This window comes from Aythya marila (genome assembly GCF_965140915.1).
Source record: "Aythya marila genome assembly, chromosome: 12".
In the NCBI taxonomy this organism is placed as follows: Eukaryota; Metazoa; Chordata; class Aves; order Anseriformes; family Anatidae; genus Aythya; species Aythya marila.
The window spans coordinates 8,752,293-8,774,328 of NC_139053.1; the positions used below are offsets into that span (position 1 = coordinate 8,752,293).

General features: G+C 53.4%; 1 protein-coding gene across 1 annotated transcript in view; it reads left to right on the top strand.

Moving 5' to 3' along the window:
* CFDP1 (craniofacial development protein 1) overlaps positions 1-22,036 on the top strand; it is a 49,579-nt gene that overhangs the window by 9,888 nt on the left and 17,655 nt on the right. The window contains exon 5 of the mRNA XM_082769791.1: positions 5,829-5,933. Within this exon, the coding sequence (XP_082625917.1) occupies positions 5,829-5,933 (105 nt within the window). The remainder of the gene's footprint in view (positions 1-5,828; positions 5,934-22,036) is intronic.

Below are 22,036 nucleotides of genomic sequence, written 5' to 3' on the forward strand. Positions count from 1 at the left end.
CAGAGCACTTGCTCCTAAAGTAAATCATGTCACAGGCTGCTTAATGTGCTTTGAGAAGGGGCATGGCCTCGTGAACAGCTCTGGTCAGGGGTTTTCATTAAGGGATGTGCAGATGGGGCTCCTGCTTAGCTGGGAAACTGAAGCACCGAGGGGCTGCGACTTGCAAAGTGTCACATAGCAGTGCCAGGCTTGTCCAGGGTGTTTTTGGCATTCAGGAGCACGCTGACTCCTGTCTTTCTCCCTTATGTTACCGTGCTTTTGAAAACCCACCAGTGACTGAGCTGGTGTCCAGCTGGAAGTCAGCTCGTGCTGCTCTCACGGCTTGGTGCTCGCAAGGAAACAACTGGTGAGCGCTGGTGTTGGGTCTGTGTTTTTGCTGGCAATCAGTGCGATGGAAAAGAGGGCTCAGCTGGGATCTCCAAAGGTGGAAAGAGCCTCAAAGCATCTCCAAAAAGACATCTTGACCTGCAGGCTAACTCTGCCAAGCCTGTGGGATCTGGGCACAGCACCAGGTTCTGGATGACCAGCTGCCTTCTCCCATTGCAGATTCCTCTGAGTGTTTTTTGCCTGTGGCCTGTGTAGTTTGTGTGGAAACAGTGAGTGCTGAGCTTAAGAAAGGATTCCTCCCTTTCCCAGTGCGTAACGGAGGGGACATTGTTCCTGTACCTGGCTTTCAGACAATTTCCTGACTTTTAAGGCTGGAAACAAAAGGTGCTCGGTGACCTTTTTGGGTCACACAGCTGCTCTTTTGCTGTTGGGCAATAAGGGGCTCCTTCGTCCCTCTGTTTGTGCCTTTGTTGCAGGGCCTCAGCTCTCAGCTCTTCACTGCTGGCCGTGTTTCCCTCTCCTCCACGCTGCCGACTCGTTCCTGACAGCTCCAGGCTCAGAAAGGGGCTTTTGATGTCTGCTGAGATGCTGGCAGAGCCGCCTCTGCAGCCCATGGGCTTGGGGTTTCCCCTACTGGAAAGTGCAGCTTGCCAGATGGATTTTTTTTTTTTCTTACTCTGAGATTCTGAACCAGGAGGGTTTGTGTGTTAGCCTGAAGGGAAGGCAAAGCTGTTCCCTGCCTCGCTATCTCATTAACACGTTACAAACTGAGTCAGGCTTAGCCTGGCCTTTCCTCCACGGGGATGCTTCTGCCTCGTGGTGTGGTGGCTCCTGCTGCCATCTGTGTAACCTCTGTGTCCATGCTCATAGCTGTAAGTGAATTTTGAGCCCTGATTCATTGAACCTACAACATTTCTTCCCCAGGCAAGAAAAGGGACCCATAACAGGGATGCTAAGTGCTTTGCAGGGTCTGAGGGGTTGCAGGGATCTGCCTTGCTGTCAGGGTGCTTGCTGCTCGTGGCTAACAGGGTCAGAGGATGGTCGCACTCGCACAGAGCAGCAGCATCCATCCGTTCACCCGGACTGCTCAGCTTCGAGGTGTGCTCCCTAATTTGCAGGTAACCCTTTGGGGAGGTGCAAATAAAAATGAGGGGAGGCAGCGAGCAGAGACACAGAGCTTGTGGATGCTTAGAACCAAGGTGGGTGAAGCTCCAGGCAACGGGGAGGCAAAGACCTGTGCCCTGGCTGGGGGTGATCAGCTCCCTCAGACTTATGAGGACGTGGATTTCATAAGCACTTCAGTGCATTATTTCTGCTAAGGCACCATTTGCTTCTGCTGCTTCTCAGGTGGATGGTTTTTTGGTGCTGGGCTGACCGTGTGGGTAGCAGCACACACCTGCTGTGAGGAACAGCACCAGGCAGGCAGCATGGCCCTTGCCTGGCTCCAGGAGAGCTCAGATCAGATTTGTTTTGTGTTAAAAACCAGCCAGCAGCTTCCACACAGATAGGCAGCCCGCAGAATTAGCAGTCGGTCCAGCCTGATCTTGCCTGTTTTCCTTCAGGGAACAGGCTCTGTTTCCCAAGGAGTAGCTTCTCCCACCTGGTTTGAAGAGCAAGGTTCAGAGAATGGTTTTCTTTGTATTTTAAGAGGGAAAACTGACCTTTTACCTTGAAATTAGACGATGTGAGTGAGTGCTGGGGACCTGTTCCTTTTTGCTCTGTTTGCTTTCCACCAGGTAATCCAGCACACATTAAATACACATCCAGTGTGCAGCTGGTGTGGCCTGGAGCTCTGGCTGTGCAGAGGCTTGACTCTCCCTGGAGGTGCTGAACGCACGTGGGCTGGAGCCACCTGCACCAGACAGGTGCATCTGGCTGGGGAGAGCACCAGGCCACGGCACTGCAAGCATGGGAGGCCCCCAAAACCACCTCCAAGTGGATTTAAAGGCAGTATTCCTCTTGGCTCAGAAGGGCTCAGTGGTTTATTTTATTTTATTTATTTTTATTTTATTTTATTTTTTACAAACTCCTGTAGATGAGTATTGTTTGATCCTCAAGTGATCATTCCAGAAAGCTGGAGGGCCACTTAATGAGGCTACGCACAGATGGGGAATATTGAAAAAGGATAATTAGCCTCGTTTCCCCCCTCTCTGCCTGCGATTCCCCAGAGCTACCAGCGTGAGGATGATGTGGAAAGTTTTCTAATTGTGTCAGGTCTAAACTGGGGCAGGTTTCCCAAGTGAGGACCGAGTGTCCTGAGCACGAGGGGTAAAAAGTTGGCGTTTTCCAGAGCTTCCACTTGTGCTCGCCCATCCTCAGCACGGATTTCAGGGGAGGTGGCACCTTTGTGCTGCAGCAGTGAGGGATCCTGGCTGTCCTCTCCGCTCCCAGTCCCGAATACCAGCCCGTGCTTTCTCAGCCTGCTGCACCCCAGGTGATTTGGTTAGAATAATGCCGTTGTATTGAGCCACCTGGGGATAGGTGCTTCATGTTCTGGAGCTTCATGTTCATTAAGCAATGTAATGCCACAGCAGAATAACGAAATCGTCACGGGGAAGTGATGAAACGAGTGGTTGTGCGTGTGAATTACAGGGTCTGCAAGTGGGCGAGGCACTAGCTCCTCGTTTTATTGCTGACAATATCCTTATTTTCATGTTTATACCTGGATTATAATGTGTGAATGGCATCCCAGTAAACAGCCGGGCAAACAGTTATTTGTGGAGTATTTAAAAGTGAAAGGTCTTGTAATTTTCCTTAGTAATGACTGTGATTTCTTCCAGCTGGATTAACGGCTCTCACGGCTACCCCTGAGGAGCAAGAAGTGTTTTGGTTTCTGCATGGGGAGTTATTGTCTCCCCTAATAATGCAGACCAGAGGATTTTTTCCCTCCCTGGCCTGGTATGTGAGGAAGGATGAGATGTGCATAACCTGAGCTAATACCAAGCAAAGCCCTTGAATATTCCTGCTTTTGTCATTCCTGGTGGAGCGGCCGGGGCTGCTGGCACCAGCCCAGCCCCAGCCTGCCTGGGAGCTGCTTTTGTTCAGTTTTATGAGGCAATCAGGGGGTCTTGTGATGGCGTTGCCTCCAAAGGTCAGTTTTAATCGCGTTCCTTCTGCATTCCTCTGTCCCCAGCCGGGCGGTCCTGCTGGAACAGGTTGCACACAGCTTTGCAGCTCTGTTGCTGCGACGAACAGTCTCAAAAATACACTTTGAGCAGCCATCGACAGGCCAAAAAAAGTGAACCAAGTGCTTTGTCTCTGGGTTGGAGCAGGCTGAAGGTGTCGTGATGTTAAGACAAGACCAGGGGCCCTGTGCTCAGGTCCTGCTCTGCAGCAAGCTTTGCAGAGCTGCTCCCCATCACTCACCCCAGATCCTGTGAACTATTTGCTTGCAGCTTTCTCCTGGGCTTGTGGAAGTCGAGCACACAGCACCCCAAGGAGCTGGGCTGTCACCTCCCAGCACAACACGTGCCATCGGGTGCTGCTTGTCACATCGTCTGCCTTTCCAGGTGCTGCATCCTTCATCCAACACTGCCCCAGTCCCAGCAGCTCACAGGGTGTGCGACCTAGCCCAGGAGGTGCTGAGGCTGCACCGAGGACTGGCAGCTCTTTGAAGGAGGCCAGCACAGGGATTTTTTTTTCCCCCAGGATGCTTTTTTGCTGTGCTGTGCCTCCCCAGCTGTGTGCCTGCTGTTCCTCCCGGTGACTCAGGGACTCAGAGCGGTGGTGGGCGGCTGACCGGGGTGGTGCGGCACGCACAAACAGGCTGCGGGGCTGTACTCAGCTCAGGGTGGGCTCCGTGGGGAATTGTGGCTGCGTGGAGACGCCAAGTTCATCCTGCTGGAGGAAATCCATGCACACAGAGCAACCTTTGGGGGTGATCGCTGCATGATGTGGCTGCTGGGGGCTGCGAGTGGGCGGTGTGTTTGGGATGGCTGGAGTGGTGACGGCACATCAGGGCTTTTGTTTCTTCCGGAACTGCTTTTCCCACCAGCTCCTTCCCAATCGGATCAGCGAGTCCTTCTGAATATTCATAACGTGGGATTTGTCTCTGTTCACACGACTGCCACCGGGCTGGAAGGTGTGTGCCCGTGCAGAGGGGGAAATGGGGTTAATCTGTTCGATGCTGGCAGCACGGGGCTGAGCAGGACGTGTTCAGTGCAAGCATTAATTCTTGTGTCTGAACGTGCCTTCTCCATCGTGTCTGCTGTCTGGGGAGAAGCTGGAAGAACCCTTCCCTATCAGCTTCTGCACTGATTCCCTGTCAGCAGGGGACGTGTGTGCGCTGGGTCGGTGCGAGTGGGATTTCAGGGTGCTGATGCCTCTGGGCTTAACAAATAACTCTGCTGTGCTTTCCTCCCTGCCAGCGTTTGGAGCAGCGATCCAGCTGGCTCTGCGTGTGCTGGGGTCCGGCAGGAATCCTGCAGCCAGCTCCTGCCAGGAGGGAGCTTTGGGGCCGCAGGCTCGCGTGCCATCGCCCCAGCTGCCAGCTTTGGTGCCGGACTCACTGCAGGAGCTGCTTCAGTGGGTAGCAGGCAGCAGCTCTTGGCCTGAATTTTAACAGGGCAGATCCTGTGACCGGTGAGGCTTTCAGCTACGGGGCCTGATGCTGGGCTGACCAAGCTGTGAGTCAGGCTGCCTCCTTCAGGTCTTTATTCTCTGCAGATCGAGGCCCAGGGCTTACGGATTTGTTATTGAAGGGAGCAAAATTGTTAGCTTGGCAAACCAGGGTAACCTCATTCAGAGCCACTGAAAGCATGCTAAGCGTGTTGCTGGAGGCAGGGCAGTGCGAATGAGGGGGCTAAAGTAGCTGGGGTTTCCAACAATTAATTATTGAGTGGTTTTCTGGAGATTCTTTCTCGTGATCATAATTCATTCCCTATTGTAGATGCCATATAGATCTACAGTTTTTTTTGAAGTTCAGTATTTTACACCCCGAGGGCCTCAAACAAAAATGAACTGGGAAATGAGAGCACGTTTCAGCATCCTGCCTCGTCAGAGCTTTCTCTCTCCTTTCCCACCCCTGCACCAGGCTCCTGCTCCAGTGTGGGTTGCAGATGTGGCCAACCCCGCGTACCGTGGGTGGCAGAACAGCTGTCACAGAAGGGCTGCCTCTGTCCAACAAATGAGGACATCAAGAGCCCAATTAAGAGGCTGGAGTTGCCCCCCAGTGACCCGAGCAGAGCATTCAGTGCTTTGGAGTGAGGCTGGCCTGTTTGGATGAATAAGCGCTCCTGTTCGTGCAGAAAAAATCCTTCCCCCAGCTCTAATTAGCTGCTCCTTCCCTTTTTTCTTCTGTGAGTACAGAGGGGCTGTAATTGCAATGAAATCTCAACAAGGTGGAAGTTGAGCTTGCAGCTGACGGAGGTGATCTTGGTGCAGGTGGGGTGCTCAGCAGCCCGGCTCTTGGACTTGTTTTCCGTGTTTCCTTGCTGGATCTTTGCTTTTGCTGTTGTCAATTTGGCTCTTCCTTACTCTGGTTTGTCTGTTTCCTCCAACAGAGTGACGAAAGAAGTGGACGCAACCTCAAAAGAAGCGAAATCTTTTCTGAAGCAGCAGGAGAAGCGGCAGTCGTCGGCTCCAGCTTCCCTCCCAACAGTCTCTGGGTGAGTCTGTGGCTTCTCTGCCCAGTATGGACCTTTAGCAAGAGATGTGGCACTGCAGGCTCTGCCCTGTGATATTTTAAGCTATTGGATGTTTGTTTCCTGCAGGATTTCGGTGGGAGCAGAACTGAGCCTGGAAGGGGTGATGATCTGTGGGGAGGGAAGCGAGCCGTGAGTCCCAGTGACTCACTTCATAGGTGCAGACTTGAATTTCTCAATCCTCATAAATCCTTCATCCCTGTAAGGAAATGTTGTTTTCAATGTCTTGAGCAGCGTGATGGAACTGGAGGTAGCCCAGGAACATGCCTGAGGTTGCCTGCAGTTCCTTTGAAAGGTGCTTCCATGGACCATAAAAAGCCACAACGGGCTGGGCTGTGACTTACAAACTTTGGGGGAGTGAATGAGACATGTTTCTGCCTCTCCAGTGTTCTCTAATGCCATTACAGCGTGGATTTGATGCTGCTTGTTCGAGCTCTGGCACATAATTAAGAGATTATGATGCTGCTTGTCAGAGATACAAAGGGGTCAGGTCTGGGCCTCTGACGTGTCACTGTGCTTCGTGGTGAGCTTGGGAGATCGCGAGCTTCTCGGCAGCGGGGGAGCTGCCTCTCTCCCAACAATGATTTTTATTAAGTCAGCCATCTGCATTTAGAGCTGAAAGACATAAGCTGGGTACGGGCTGGTCACGCAGACACGAGGCCCTTCAAATACCTACATTGTCCTTCCCATCTGCTGCAGAGCCATTCCCCGGCGTGATTTCAGGCTGCCTTTCCCCGAGATAGGGCCTGATTCACTCCCTGCAGCTGGATTGTCACTCGTGCCTCCAGCTCGTAGCTACATCAGGGTGGCGAGAGCACAGCGTGCGGCGTGTGCGTGACTTAGCAGCTGCTGTTCCTGCGATGAATGAACAAACAGATGAGTGTAGCTTGGCTCCTGCTCTCTGTGCCACACGACGGTTTGTCCCTGCAGAGCTGGCTGGTTTTAACCGAAGTGGCGTGGGGGCGTTGTGCTGGAGAGCCTTGCTTTGGGCTGGATCAGTGTTCCTGCTTCGTTTTGGCCAGCCACAGAGGGGGTGCAGGTGGCAGCTCTGTGCCCTGCTGGCACTCCGGTCTCTCCAAACCCCTCTCGGTCCCCCCGGCGATCTCCCCGCTGCTCTGAGTGCAGGCAGGTTTGGTGGCTCACTCAGAGAGCCCTTATTAGCCTTAATTAGGTTGTCATTCAGCTTGCCAGCGCCTGATGTCACCGTGACTGTCGCTTGCCCAGAATATGAGGCTGCCTGGCTTGCTGAGGGCTGTGGATTTCGCCTTCCTTCGGAGCAGCCAGCCCTGCTGCTGAATATGCTGGAGGTGGTGTGGTGATGCTACGGCAGAGGTGTCACCTCGGTGTGAGGAGCCCAGCAGTTCTCTAGAAGGTACAGCAGGTGATTCTGGGGCAGCCTGGCAGCGTGTGCCCTCCGTCTGGAAGCTTTCCACCTTCAAATAGTACCTGAGGGACATCTCTGAGCCTGCCAGAAAACACGATGCTTCCAGCTGGGAAGCTAACCGGGGTATTTTCAGGTGAGAAAACTATTGCCAGGCTTGCGGTGCTTTTTAAAACCAACTGCAGGTCCCTTATGCTAAGAAAATCGCACAGGTTTGAGGTGCTGAGCTATTGTCCAAGCCCTGACTTTGCTCCCCTTGGAGTTGCAAGGCCTGGTGGGGGGAAGGACGGAGCCCAGCGTGTCCTGCTGGTTCTTTACTGGTGTCCTTTGGCTACGTGCAGTACTGACGTGGGAGGATGGATGTGTTTCTCTCTTGTGCATAGAGATGGAGTCCCCGTCAGGGTCAGCATCACCAGCAGGCACCGCAGTGCACATAATCAGGGATCCTGCATGTGCCTGTGGACATCCACAGTTCAGCGAGCCGATGTCAGCCTCCAGGAGCTTTGTGTCAACTGTAATAAAACAAAAAAAGTAAATAAACCTCGTCCTGCATACAGGGGGTTGAACAGCTCGGAGCTGCTTCCCTATCTGCCTTTTCCTCCTGTACCTTGCAAGCAGCTCGCATTATTTCTGGGTGCACCCAGCCTGCCCCGTATTTATTGAATTTCCTTTCTCTAAACAGGCAGAAGCAATCCAGGAAAGCGGCGGTCACCGAGCTAAACATCCGGCGCCGCATCCCCGCGCTGCAAACCCTCGCAGCTAACTGGTGCGGGGCCGGGATGTTTGGGGCTGAAAGTGCATTTCCTCAATGTGCTGAACGGCCCCACCGGATGCGCTATAAAAAGCCGGCTCGTAAGGGACGTGGGGGTGGCTGGAGGGGACCAAGTGAAACACTTGGCTGTAATTAAAGCCAGGAATACGAAACATCCCACCCAGTTCTCGCAGCAGGCTTTGCTGGAGAGGTCAGAAGCCCTCGGTTCCCAGGGCCCTGGTGGTTTCCCAGCCTCCTGACGATTCCCATCGTGTCCTCTCATGGCACCAAGCTCTCAGAGCACTGTGGCAGCTGGCCTGGTGCTCACAAACCTTGCCAGTGTGTGTGTCTTAGGGCCTGTTTCCCATCCTTGTCACCACTCCTGAGCATTTTGGAGGCAGCGAGAGCAGCTCCTGGCCATCAGCGTGTGACCCAACAGCTCGACGGGCAGCCCTGGTGCTCCGAGAGCTGCTTCCTGCTGCTAGTCATCCTGCTTTGCAACACCCTGCCATAGCTCAAGTAAATGAGAGCCTCCACGTAGCTTAACTGCAAAATGGCTGTGTGCACGTACGTGTGTGTGTGTGTGACACTGGGAGGAGGGTGTGGGAGGCACCCACGGAGGTTTGGGTCCTCCTGCTCAGTCCTCTCTTCTTTTCGAAGCACGGGGACCTCACCTAGGGAATGGGGGTTCTGTGCAATCACGAAAATGTGCGAGATGAAAGGAAAGAAGTGCTGCTGGGGGATCTTATTTGAGATCCCCCTCTAGGCAGCTGTTTCTACACGGCCTGAACGGGAGCCAGGATGAAAAAGGGAGGTTTAGCACTGGCTTTGTTCTCGCGTTTGCTCATTACCGAAACCACTTGTAATTAAACGTGGACTTGCTTGCTCAGCCCAGCTGTTGCTTCTCTGTCTGATCCTGCCTGGAATTACAGCGGTGGATGCGTGACCTCCTGGGCCTCTTCACGCCTTCCTTGCAGCCTGGTAGAAACGCAGGGTGAAATCTGACTGAAGTGAGCAGCGCCGCTCCCACGGCTTTCGGTAGGTTTGGTGCTTGGTCCATGAGGGTTTGGACCTCAGTGCAAGAGCTGGCAGCAGGAGCAGTGCACGAGAGCTCTGCCCCAGAGACAAATGCTTGCCCTGAGCAAAGAGAGCAAGATAACCTCCAGCCTCTTCACCGTGAGTGCTTTTTTTCCTCTAGTCTCCAACAGGGCAGCTCACGTAGGCTGGCCGTTAAATGATGTGCAAAGCTTCAGGGCTTTGCTTTTGGAAGTCATTTACTGTGCGGCGTGCTACTGTTGGAGCAGGGGGATTTCGGCAGGAAGACATCTGTGCGTGGCTCCTCTCCCAGCTCGTGTGCGGGAGGAGAAGTGGTGGCAGTCCTGGTGGGAGGAGACGGATGGGTCAGCTCCTTGCGCTGTCCTTGGAGGACCTTGAGCCTGTTTGCAGCATCTGACTCCTTAATGTAATTTGGAAGCTACGCTTCCCCTCGAGCCTGGCTGCTTCTAGAGGCTGCTTTGCATCCGAAGCTTTTCTTGCAAAAGATTCTCTTTCTGCATGACCTGGCTGGAGCTAACTGGGTCCCTTTGCTGTGTCTAACACCGGTTCCTTGGGATCTGAAACGGGCACTGGTGAGGCAGGCACAGGCTCTTCAGGTTCTCCGAACCTCAGGTGATCTTGAGGCAGTGCAGCAGCACTCGTGCCTCCAGGGAGCAGCTTCATTTCACAGCAGCCCCTGCGGCCTTTTTCCTTCAGAAAGCAGGAATTTGCATTCCAATTCCAGCTCAGCACCAACTGGTTATTTAGTGAAAACTTGCACGTTTTACATGTAGGGGCTGAACTTGGATGCAAATAAAGCAAATAATCACGACCTTCTGGGTAGCTGGAGGTGTTGTATTTTTTTAAATAGTCACTGGAGCAGCTGAATGGCTCTGTTCTTGGTAGGGATTTCAGTCATCAGCTTCCTCGTGCGCTTCCCTTGCTGTGCTCCAGAGAGTGCTGTTCTCTCAGACCGAGAAGTCCCAGCCCCTTGCACTGCAGCCAAACGTCTGGACGTGAGTAGTACACGGCATATTTCTCTGTGCACAACAGGATGAACCAGCCAGGGGCAATATTCGTGTGCCCTAGAGCTAGTTCCACTTATTTCCTATTCATATACTTTGGTTGTCAAAGATTAAATGTGGCAGTGGCTGCTCCAAGTGAACAATTTCTCTTTAGGTCTTAAATCTTTTTTTTTTTTTTTTTTTTTGGTTTGATTTAATTATTCCTTGTTAGTGTCTGTCCACTGGTTCATGCAAATCCACTCTGAATCAATGCAGTAATGAGGCTGTGTGCTTTTTTGGAGTACTTTGGCCTATTTGCAAGGTGGACTGGGATTAATTACCCCGTGGGGATCAGCGTGGCAAGGTGCTTGCGTGTGCAGGGAAAGGGAAGCTTGGAAATTTGGAAAACGATGGCTGGGTCGGTGTGGAAGAGAAGGGTCCTTCTCTTCTTCCTCCTCCTCCACAAACCCATGCCGATTGCCACACGCCTGTGCGTTAGGATTGCCAAACGCCCTCGCCCTCTGGGATCTCGTGGAGCCAGTCCCGTACCCGATGTCCCAGACCGAAAGCGAAACGTGCGCCACACATCCTCCTCGCAAATAGTTTCCCAGGAGCAGTCTGTGCTCGTTCTCAGGCAGAGTGAGTCAACGCCGTCTGCCCCGGCCTCTGGTTTGCAGCAGAAATGAATGAGATCTCTAGCTCCAGCCCCTGCTGTCCTGCAGTCTTGATATGCCAGCACGTGTGCGGATGGTTTTGCTCGGGGCGATGGCATCGTGTTGGAAAAAAGTCCAGTGGTGCCCGTACGGCTCCGTGCCGTGCTTCAGTTCCTCAGTCTTGATGTGGCTGAGCTGAATCCCCGGGCTGGACTAACTGGGATCAGCTGTTTCTTTTTTTTTTTTTTCCAGCCTTGCTGGAGGTTCAGCAGAAAGGAATGTCAGCTATTTGAGGACTTAGACTCCCTAAAGCATCTGTCTTATAAAATACAAACAACCCCCCACCAGAGCGGGGCCTTTGATAGTTTCCCCAATGAAAGTTGTGGGGCCGTTTTCCCTTAGGGCAGCGCAGGTTTTTATGAGGCTTATTTTCATTTGCTTTCATCTCTTAGATCACGAGCGTTTTCTCCTTCTCCCTCTGTGAAAATGATTGAGGAAATTAACTGCTAATGGGGAACGAAGCCAGCTGTATTTGTATTCCAGGCCCCTCGCAAGGTTACGGAGGGAAGCCCCCACACCTTCCCCTGTTAGCCGCGGTCTGGCTGCAATGAGGTGAGAGGGGAAGCCTTTTTTTTTTTTAAGGTTAAAGCTTGGGACTGGAGGTGGATCCTGTTCCCAGCTGCGCCATGGCTTGGGGGGGGAGCCTACCAAGCAGATTGTTTCCACTCCTGCCTTCTTTTGCTTTTATCGTGCCTCCTTGCGCATTAACCGAGCTGCACCACGTCCCTCCGGCGGCTCCCCCGTAGCAGATGCTTGTGTTGGTTACATCAGCTTGCTTTCCCACACTCCCTTTCCTTGCTTTTTCCCATGTCAACAAAAAAAAAAGTGCAGCTGAGCCGTTCTTCATTAAAAAGGAGCCAGCTAAGTGGGGCTGGAGGGGGGCAGTCGGTTGTGGGGAGCACCCTGCTTTTGGGCAGTGCTGCTGGTGGCTTCATTCATGGAAAATCCCATACTGGTGGCTCCATTCATGGAAAAATCAGCAGAGCAATATTTTCCAGCGGGTTTGTTAGCCAAAACTTTGATCTGCTGCTGGGTTGTCAGCCTCGTGCAGGGCTAGGCTTAGAAAACAGGCAAGCCCAGGCTGGCTCGCTGGGGATCAAGACGTGAAGTCGAGCAATTAGGATTAAATGGGAAAGTTACCGACTCAAAGTGCTGGCTCTGGGCCTTAAAGGAGGTGTTGGTGTGAATGTGAGCTCTCGAAGGGAGCGATAACCCCTCCGGTTGGCAGCACTCCCTGCAACTGTTCCTCTGGTTGTTTCCAGAGCGGTCCCTGAGCAAGCGTGGCCGTGCCAGCCGGGGGGGTTCCTCCTCCGGGTTCTGGTTCGGGGGCTGGCTTGCACTTCAGCTCTTGCAGTCCTGGTGAGGTGAGGAAGCTCCCAGATTTTCACTCCCCTCATTCATGTCTTGCAGCCCGGTGCCTCGAGGATCTGGTGCACAGGCTGAGCAGAAAGGGCACCTTGAACAAGCTGCAGGCTGTCTGGGGCTCTCCGGAGTGCTCTAATCCGCTCTGCCAAGCCGTGGAGTGCTTCATTTCCCTATCTGCGGAGTTTCAAAGCCTTCCTGGTGTGTTGGGCTGCTGCCCGGTCGGCTTTGCCCCAGAGCCCTCAGTGCTGCGCTCTGCGGAGTGAGCACGGTCCTGGGGGCACCAAGGGACCCCCTGTCTGGGTTAATAACAGGGCTGTGCTCTCTCCAGGTGCCCAAGGGCGCTGGTTCTCCCCAAGGCAGGGAGCTGAGGAACCTGATTTATTTAATGCCTGCTGGAGACCACTCATTTTTCTAGGAATCCCCAAGAAAGATGCATTTTGTGCCCTCTCTTTTTGGTCTTTTCGTAGCATCTCCCACCGGTTATCAGCAAAGGTAGATAAAGGGCTCTTTGACCTGCTCCCAGCAGCAGCTTTGATGCCCTTTTGGGAGCTGCACTCCAGTGCTGTTGCTGTAAGCCCCCAGGCAGCCGGTGGACAATGCAGACGTCTGTTCATCGCCAACCCGCCCGGGCTGAGAACAATGATGGTATTTCTTGAAGTAACAAGTCCTGGGCATGTGCAGTGTTGGGCTGTAGCACGATTTTTTTTTTTTTTTTTTCTTTAAGCTGCAGGGAGGCTCGAGAGCAGCAGTCTGGGTTGAAACAACCCCGAATGCAAGCGTAGGAGAAATTTCCACCTTCCTGACGGCTGGAAAACCCAGGGAGAAAGCAAATGGCTGGTGTTCAGGTGCTGCCTGTTGTGCCTTGTGGCTGAGTAAGCCCACGGCGTGCGTCACCGTGGGGAGGTGGGTGGGCTGCCTGCTCACCAGCAGGGAGGGGGTTAAAGCCAACCCGCAGCAGGAGCTGGCTGATTGCAGCTCGTGGCTGTCCTAAAGCCGGTGGGAATTCAGCCCAAGGCTTCGTCTCCCCCTGCCCCCCTTCCTGCTGCTGGAGGCAGGCAAACCCTCCTGGCTCCCCGGGAGCTGCCGCGGCCAGCACGGCGAAGCGTTGTGGAAAAGGAGAGGCGTAAGCGAATGCAAGCTGAGATTTATTAAACTTTCTTGGGAGAGCACCGAAAGAGACATTTATTTTTTTTTTCTGGCGTGGCCGTGCAGTTTCCTTCCAGGACGGCTGCTACGCAGCGTGCCTGCCTCTTCAGCTGTGACCTGCAGATTGCTCCTCGCAGGAAGCCTGGCGAAGCAGCTGGTGTGCACGATAGCCCCGACTCCCCCGGGACGGGTACGCGGGGACGTCCTTGGCTTGGCCATGCCCTCCGGATGACGCACGGCAAGTTGCTTAGGCCAGAACCCACGGAGGTGTTTAGGCTCTTAGTCCTGTCCCTCGCTTAAATCCAAGGAGGTTTCAGGTGCTTTTTTTGTGTATTTTGCCCCCAGATTTGTAACATTTAAAGTGCTGCCGTGCCAATACACGTGTGAATTCCCAGAGGTGGAGGCTCCTTTGTGCAGCACCTGGCACGCTGCTCCGCACCAGGCCACAACGGCTCCTGCAGCACCCACCCCGCTGCCAGGGCCTCCGTCCTGCCCCGTAACACACATTTTGCATTAGAGAAGTGCTGAACAGTGCAGGGCCTCTTGTGCAGCGTTCGCTTTAAGCTCGGCACCGTCGTGGTGTTTTTCCTAATGTGTAAAATCCCTTCTCCCTCCCTGCTGTTTGCAATAACCCTTTGGAAAGCTGGACTGGCTCTCTGCTGGCTCTCCGCTTCCTCCCCGCTCACACGCGCGCGCTGGAGAGCCTCGCCAGCACTGTTTGGCTGTTTGCGTTGTGGAAGATTTTTTTTTTTTTTCTCCTACTTTCCCAAGTCAAAGGAGAGCGTGTAGCCTTTGTTTTGGAAACAAAACAACTTGCGGAGAATTACATGGCCTCTGCAAAGGGATCAGTACGAGACAGGTCGTGTGCTTCGGGCTGGCTGTGGAGACTCTACGTGATAGCTGTCTCCTTCCTTGCTACAGGGTTTTGTGACCGTTGTGTTTTAGCAGGAGCTCTTACAACCAACCAAACAGAAGTGCTGTGACTGCCCGGCAAGGTATGACCCCCTCAGTCAGCTTCCATTCCTTCCTGCTCTGCGTTGTGCCAGCTGTCCGTGCTGCGTGGTGCTCAGCCGCTGAAGTCACCTGAAATGAACGTCCAGTCTGATGCCCGTAAGCAAACACACCAGTGTCCTCTCTGGCCGTGGGATTTCTGGCCGTTCTCCTCCTTTAGGAGGCGGTGAGATCATGCTGGCAGGACCCAGAACGTAAATCCATGTGGGCTCTGCCCCAGGCTGGGAAAAACCTGGAGCGCGGCGGCATCCCGGGGCTGCAAACCCCGGCAGAAGTTGGCACATCCCCGGCACGCGCTCGTCTTTGTGCCAGAGCTGCTGCTTTGTCTGCTGCGGGATGCGCCGGGGAGGGGCTGGATATCAGCCACTGCCGCTATAAGCCTTAAGTCTTTGCATCAAACTTACAAACAAAGCATCCTGGGGTGGTCCTGGAAACTCCCAAGTAATGCTCCATGCAGGATTCCCAAAGCAAAGCCTGCAGTTGTCTCCAGTCCCTCTTGCTCTGCTTTTCCTCCCCGTTCTGCACCTCCTGTGCTGCGGGCAAGCCCCAGGGGCTCAGCCCTGGCAGCGTGAGCCCTGTCGGCTTCCAGCAGTTGGATTCCCAGGCAGACACCAAGGTTTGAGGGTGCTGTAGGTTACAGCTACGTGGAGTACACGGGAAAATCTGCATGTTGTGAAGGGTTTTTATTGTCTGTGCTGTAAGAAGAGGAAGATCTGAGCCCCTCGTGCCGCTGGAAGCCCCAGGAGCTCAGGAGCTGGGGACTTGGTGGGCTCCATCCTAACCCCTGTGTCGGGATGGGGCCTGAATCAGCTCGTTTATTTCTTAGCCAGTACAAGTGCAGGGTCCCAAGTCATTCAAGAAGGTTATTTGGAGGCAGCTCCCTGCCTGGAACAAGAGGAGGGCTTTGAGCGCGGTCCAGTCCCATCCACGCTGGCAGACTAAACCATCACAGACTTCTTTAGCCTGAAGCAGCTTTGGACAGCGTGCACAGGACCACGGCGCCTTTACGAGCCCACCCTGGCTCCTTCTGCTGATCTGTGTTGAGGAGCAATGAGAAAAACACAAATCCCTGGAAAACACAACCCCCCGGCACCCTTTCTTTGCCTGTGCTTTGCAGGAGGCACTCCAGCACCATTCTCTTCAGCAACCGAGCCGAAATAGTGGGTTTGGGGTGTTTGCTGGTGGTTACTGGGATAGGTGGAAATGTTTGGCACTGTCCTGGTTGTGTACCCCAGAGATTTCAACTAAAATCTCTGCCAGGGTGAAGGCCAGCAACGCTGCTGAGTTCATCTGGCCGCAGCTCCAGCACGGCACGCTTCTCCCTGTGCCAAACCTTGGTGTGCCCTCAGGACTTTACCCAGTCCTGGAGACCTTGAGAAGCGAAGGATCCTTCCCGTTCTTCGAGGATAATTAACTGCAGCAGCTAATTGTTGAGCAAACTGTTTGAACCGGTTAAAAATACACCAGAGCTGCCCAGAATCCGGCAAATTGGTTGCGCTCTGCTCCCGTGGCCTGGATTTCGATGTCGCTAGGACGTGGCTGTGTTTACTGCTGCTTAATCAGAGTCTGCTGCTGCCCTCCCACTCTCCCTAGGTCTGCCTCCGGATCCGAGGATGCACAGTGGCTGATTTATGGCACTTCCTAGCTTAACCAAGGGCAAACTGCAGAGCCATATATCTGCGTGTGAGCGAGCTTTCTTCCTCGTACACGGAGATAAGCGCCGGGGTGGGTACCAGCAGGCTGGCCACTGCGTCAGCACAGCCCTTTCTGCGCGTGCACCTTGAGCCTGGGTTGTGCGTGTGTGTTTTTTTTTTAAAAACTTTATTTGCCGTCGGTGATAAACCCAGATCCACGGCCTGTGCTGAAAGGAAAAGGGCCTGTTGATTTTTAAATGCTGATACCGATACAGCAGGGCTGTGGCTGTGACGGTCTGGGAAGCCTTCAAGCATTGGCTCAGAGCTTTTGCTGAATGCCACGGGGATCTCGGTGTTGTGCAAAATAAAAGAAAGCGCTAACGTGCTTCAGATGCAGGAAGAATGGACGGGGTCCTCCTGGGTGCACGGGCTGTGGAATTGTAGGGCTGGGAATGGGAACAGAAAGATAGAGGAAAGAATGAGCCTTAGGAAAAGGCCCCCTGGCAGAGAGTTTCTTATTTACTTTGATTTGTGATGTAACTGAGAGGAAAGCAGCTGCCCAGAAATCCAGGCGCCTATGGATTGATTGCTGTAGAGGAAAAGGTGAAGACCCTGTTCCTTGGAAATGCTCAGGCGTGGCGAGCTGGATGTGGTAGGTCGTGGTAATCGCAGTGCCTCTGCTCTGAGAGGGCTGCGTGGTTCTGCTGGGGGCTCCTCGTCAGCTCATCAAGGCCAGCAGTCATCCAGAAGGCACAGTGAGGGCTGAGAAACTCCCTGTAAAACAGCTTCCAGCGCTAAGCTCATCTCTCCCAGCCTTGTAGGACTCGGAGCCGCAGGCAGCACTGATCTGCACTGGGAACACTTGGGGTTTCTTGCCCTGGCTCCAGCACGGGACCCCTCGAGTGGCTTGTGCATGCCATGGAGCCCACAGAGCATACCTGCTGCTTCTTGGAGGGCTTGAAAGCAAAAGCATGGCTCTGTGCAGGCTGAGCTGGGCTGCTTCCAAACCCGTGCTGCTCTGTGCCTCGCTGTGCCAGCTCCAACCAGCTCTCCCAGAGCTGGATTTGCTGGGCAGCGCCTGCTTCCTCAGGGATTGCAGCCCCCTTCCTCTCCTGCTGGAGACAGAGATGCTGGGTGCTTTTTTTTAACTTCTGCAGGCTGTTCTGGACTAGGGCATAGCTCCTGCTGGGAGGAATATTGCAAATAGGGGTGGTGTTGACGTGGGTGGCAGAGGCTGGGGCTTGTCTGGGCAGGAGGAAGCTGTGCAGGAGAGGACCCCGCTCTGGTCCTGTGCTGGAGAGGTCTCAGCACCTGGAGCACCGGGTGGAAGGACGTGGTCAGGGGTTGGTGTGCGTGTGTGCTGTGGGAAGGAAAAGCCCGGTGGGGGAAAAGGAAAAGAAAAGAAAGGAAAAAAGAAGGAAAGGAAAAGAAAAGAGCTTATAAAGCTTTATTGTAATCTCACGTAAGTAAGCAAACTATGCTGAGAGTACTGGGGCTGACAAGCCAGTCTGTTAATTCAGCTGAAGTTTCGCTTAATGTGGAGGGACTAAATGAGAGGAAGTGGCTTAGGGTTGAAGGAAAACAACACATTTTGTGTCCCAATAGGGCATCGCTGCGGTCACCTGCATGCTAGTGCTGGTGGTCTCTGCGCACCCAGACCCCGTGATAGCACTTCCCTCAGCTTTTTAATTAAACAGAGGCTTCGGTTTCATACGTTTCTTCCTAGATTTCCTCAAAGCTCTTATGTTCATCCCCTCGGAGCCAGTTCAGCTTCTCCTGGTAGATTACAGCCTGCTGGAAAACACAGAGCACATTGTGAAGCCCGAGGCAGAAGCTGACTCAGCAATCCTTCCTGTTCAGGCTGCTGCTGTTCATGGAACAGGAGGTTGGGTTTAAAATACCCCTGCCAAAAATACTGCTGCTCTAACAGAACTGGTGCCCGTTTTATTAGCTGTCACGGTGTCCTTTAACTTAGGTTACGTTTTTTCTTGTTCAAGAATCTCAGCCTTCTAGTGCCTTAACATAAACACTCTGGAAGAGAGGATTTTCCTCTTACGTGCTGGAATAATTCTGGTTTTTTTCTTTCCATGGAAGGGTTTGGGATTTCCTCTCCAGATCTCTGGAGAAAGGCCGTGTCCTAGACGCAGTTTGTGTTGTAGCTTGTGGTGGTTTGTGTCCTTAAAGGATTTAAACTCATGAAAGCTGAAGTCCTGGGAGCCTCCAGGGAGGTGGATGGGCATCGCTTACGGCATGAGGAGTGTTTGTAGAGAAAGTGGCTTCGGAGGAGGTGGCCGTGGAGCAGCGCTCCACGCGACGGCGGTGGGAACGGTGGGTGCCTGTCCTTCCCAGAAATACACCCGAGTGCCATTTTTCCACTTGGTGGGGATTAAAAAGTTACACAGGCTCGGCCTAGTTTCATTAATGGATTTAAAACAGGCCTTGGCAGAAAGCAGCCAAGCACATCAGGAATGGAACAGAAAATATTCCTCCCGAGTCCAAGAGCCTGGAAACCGCCTCTCGCACCATCTAGAGCAAGCGACAAACGCTGTTCTTGCTGTAATCTGAAATCTTTCTTCTCCCTCCCCCACATCCATCGTGTGCACGAGTGCTCAGGCTGTTTATTAGCAAATTTAAAGCCCCAGGCACAGGACTATTGTGGAATCGCCCTAGGACTGCTGCGCTGGAGGAGGGACGTGTTGCATTAAAAGGTACTTACTGAAGCAGCTGAATTCGGTTCCTTGATTGCCTTGGCTGCAGCTCGAGGTGCTTATTCCTGTTTCCTCCTGTTAACCCTTATCCCTTCCCCAGTCTGCTCTGCGTTTCTGGCAGGTGATGATTATCTCTGAAGGAGCTGACAGCTCTGGTAAGCTCAAGTGCTGCCGGAGCCCTGACACGCACAGGTTGGCTTTGGCTGTTTGGGAAGAAAAGGTTGCAGGGAACCTGGGCGACGTGAAGGGTGTCCTGGTGGGAGCACCGAGCGCTGCCCAAACGCAGCGTGGGGATGCCTTCCTCCCGTGTGAAGACTGCAGGGATCTCAGGCTGGTCTCTCAGGATGCATTTCTCAGTTACACCATGTTCAAGGTTGGGATAACTCTGCCATGCAGCCTACTGCAGAACATCAAGACCAGGTGATGGAAAAAGAGGTATATTCCACCCTAATTAAGGTCTCGGAGGAAAATCTCATGTACGGTGTTTCAACAGCTAGTACTAGGATGAAATTAATTTCACAAAAGGCCCTATTTTAACTCCTTAATGTTTGATAGAGACAAAATTCTTTGTGGTTGAAGTCTGGAGGAGTCCTACCTCTTGCATCCAGGGGTCACTACTTCCATACAGAGCTAGAGCTGGGCTATTGTGGTTTGGTGCGGGTAGGTGTGAGCTATGAAAGTTGTTTTTCTAACGTGCTGTGACTCTGCTCGCTTCCCCGCCCTCAGACTGCATCTGTACGCTTCAAAATAGGAGGAGGAAGAGGGCAGAGAAAGAACAAAGGCTCGTCGTACAAATGGAAGGAAACCAGGGGAACTCGGGAGGAAGCGGACAGTGCGAAACACAAAACGATCCAGCTGCGCTCAGCGCGTGGGGATGCCTTGGGCTGGGCGTTCAGAGAGGCAGAGCTCGAGCCCTGCATTGTGGAGCTCCACTTTCCTTTGGGTCAGTCACCTATTGAGCCACCTAACAATGTCCATTATGTGCGGGAGCTTGTTTATGCCCGTGCTGGAGCTTGCTACCTCTATTCACAATGTCCTCCTTGCGGAGGGTCCGGGCCCGGCTCCGTTTTGCTGTCGGATGCTTGGTGCCTGCTCGGAGCAAGCACCTCGGTCGTGCTCTTTCTTACATCTCCCTCGTGGTGGCAAGATGCCCAAGGAGAGCATCTGCTGATGAAAGCACTGTTTGTTCTTGGTTCACTGATAGCAAACGTCTCCTTCCCCTCTGTCCTTCGAAGGAAAAAAAAAAAAAAAGAATGTAGCAGCAGGAGGAGGGTCGCTGCCTTCCCAGAGCTGTAGTGCTTAAATCCATCCCCTGGGGCAGCCTGGAGAGGTGAGGCCAGAGGTGTGCTGGGGCTTGGTGGCAGTGAATTTGGGGGCACTGGGTGGACCTGCTGCAGAAGAGGTGGGGCTGTCAGCCCACGAGAGAGCTCGGCTTGGGTTTGCTCTGCAAAGAAAGCAGCTGGCCCAGGTTCAATGTATGAGGGAGTCCCCTTGAGATGCTCCATACACTCCCTGTGGGGCTCAGGGCAGCAGCTGCAGGAGTGCCTGAGCTTGCTCCGTGCTGGAGATACCCACTGCGGCCGTGGGCAGCCTGAGGTTTTCTCCCTGCTGCTTGGAAGCAGCTCCCAGCCCCAAAATACACCATGAGTTGTCGGATCACGTGGCTGCACCGTCGCCCTGATGAATTTAAGAGCCGAAGTGCAGCTTTTGGGTTAGCAGGCATCACAAAAGGTCGGGCTCGGCCTCAGCCCGCGGCTTTCCGCAGGAGGACGTCCCTCCTGCTGAGGGAGGTGCTCTTCCTTTCACCCAGCCCACAGCAAGGCAGCTGTGAGCGCTGATTGAAAGCTCTCGAGCTCGAAATAACGCACACGCTTCGCTGGGAGAGTAATTTGGTCGTCGGAGCAAGTCCGAGCAGGCAGTGGTGTTTCTCCTGGTGCTTAGAGGAAGAAAAGCGTTGTGGCGACTCGCTTCCTCGGGCACACGCCCTTGTGTAACCAGCACTCGTTCAGCCAGAGCCGCTTAGCAGCTTTTAAGGCATTTCTTTAGGAAAATAAAAATGAGGTCTGTGTGTGCAGGGAAACATCTGTCATCCTTCTGAGCAGGGAGCGCAGCGAGCGCCGTCCCTGGAGCACGTGGGAGAGCCCCGGGTTCTCACTGCAGCCCTGCCAGTTCCTCACGGAGAACAGAGCTGGCATCAAAAGGTGAAAGTGGTTTAGCACTGCATTCAGAAAGTCAAAGGGTGCCTCTCTGAAGCCTCTTTGAAGCCATGGACGTGTGTGCAGCGCATGACACGCAAGGAGGGGTTTAGTTCGTGGGTGCACTCCAGAAGTTGTGCTGCTTTTCCAGTCAAGCCCTTTTAATCGCCCTAAGTTTAGCGCCCAGAAAGCTGGGCTGCACCCACACTGTCCTTGCAGTAAGAAGTGAGGAGAAGAGCACTTAAATGGGAAAAAAAAATAGAAGCTACGACGCAGCTGGATTATGTTGGACTTGTCACTGCTTTTAATATTCCTCGCCAGGCACAGCGATCAAACTTGGTCGTTTTTAAGCAAAATAAGCCTCAGTCCTCAGCAGCTTCTGTCTGGGTACATGAAAGGGAGGAGTGAGCCCACAGCTGCTGAAAGCAGATCTCAATTACTTAGATTTCACTAGGTATTTAAAGATTAGGTCCAGGCATGGAGGATAAAATGTTTTTTTCTTCATCTTTTAATAAGAAACTTGCATTTGCAGATAGGAAAAAGACCAAAGGCTGGAGCCTCTAGCACGCTCCTCTCTTCCCCACTGCTTCCTCTGAGCAGGGTGGGGTAGGGAATGCGTGGAGATCCTACAGGGAATAAAACCACGTCCCTCCTGGGCTCCTGCTCACCACAGCCCTGCCCCAGTTCCCAAAATTGATGGGTAGGGATTTGTCGTGCCGGAGTTCTCATGACGTAGCCTCGCTCGCTATGTAGGAGACCGAGCGGCGTACGTGGGAATTAAATATATGGGGCTCTGCACGCTGCAGATGGGAACAACAAAGGGCAGGAAGATCTCTCTGCTTCGTGCCTGTAATGCAAGAGGCTTTGAAAGATCCCGTAGCCATTTGTTTTTGCTGTCTCCACTGAGTACCAAACCCTTTTGGGAAGGGACACCAAAAAGGAAAAGAGTTGGGAGACATTTTTCCAGCTGTCCGTGTTTAAAAATGTGGGAGGGGGAGAAAGGCGTGGGTCCCAGCGTCAAGCAGAGCCAGCAGCTTTCCTGTCCCCTCGGAGGGAGCAGAGATGTTCTCCTCGCAGCAGCTCTGCTCCCAGAAATGAGCAGCGAGAAGCTCGCATCTGCCTGG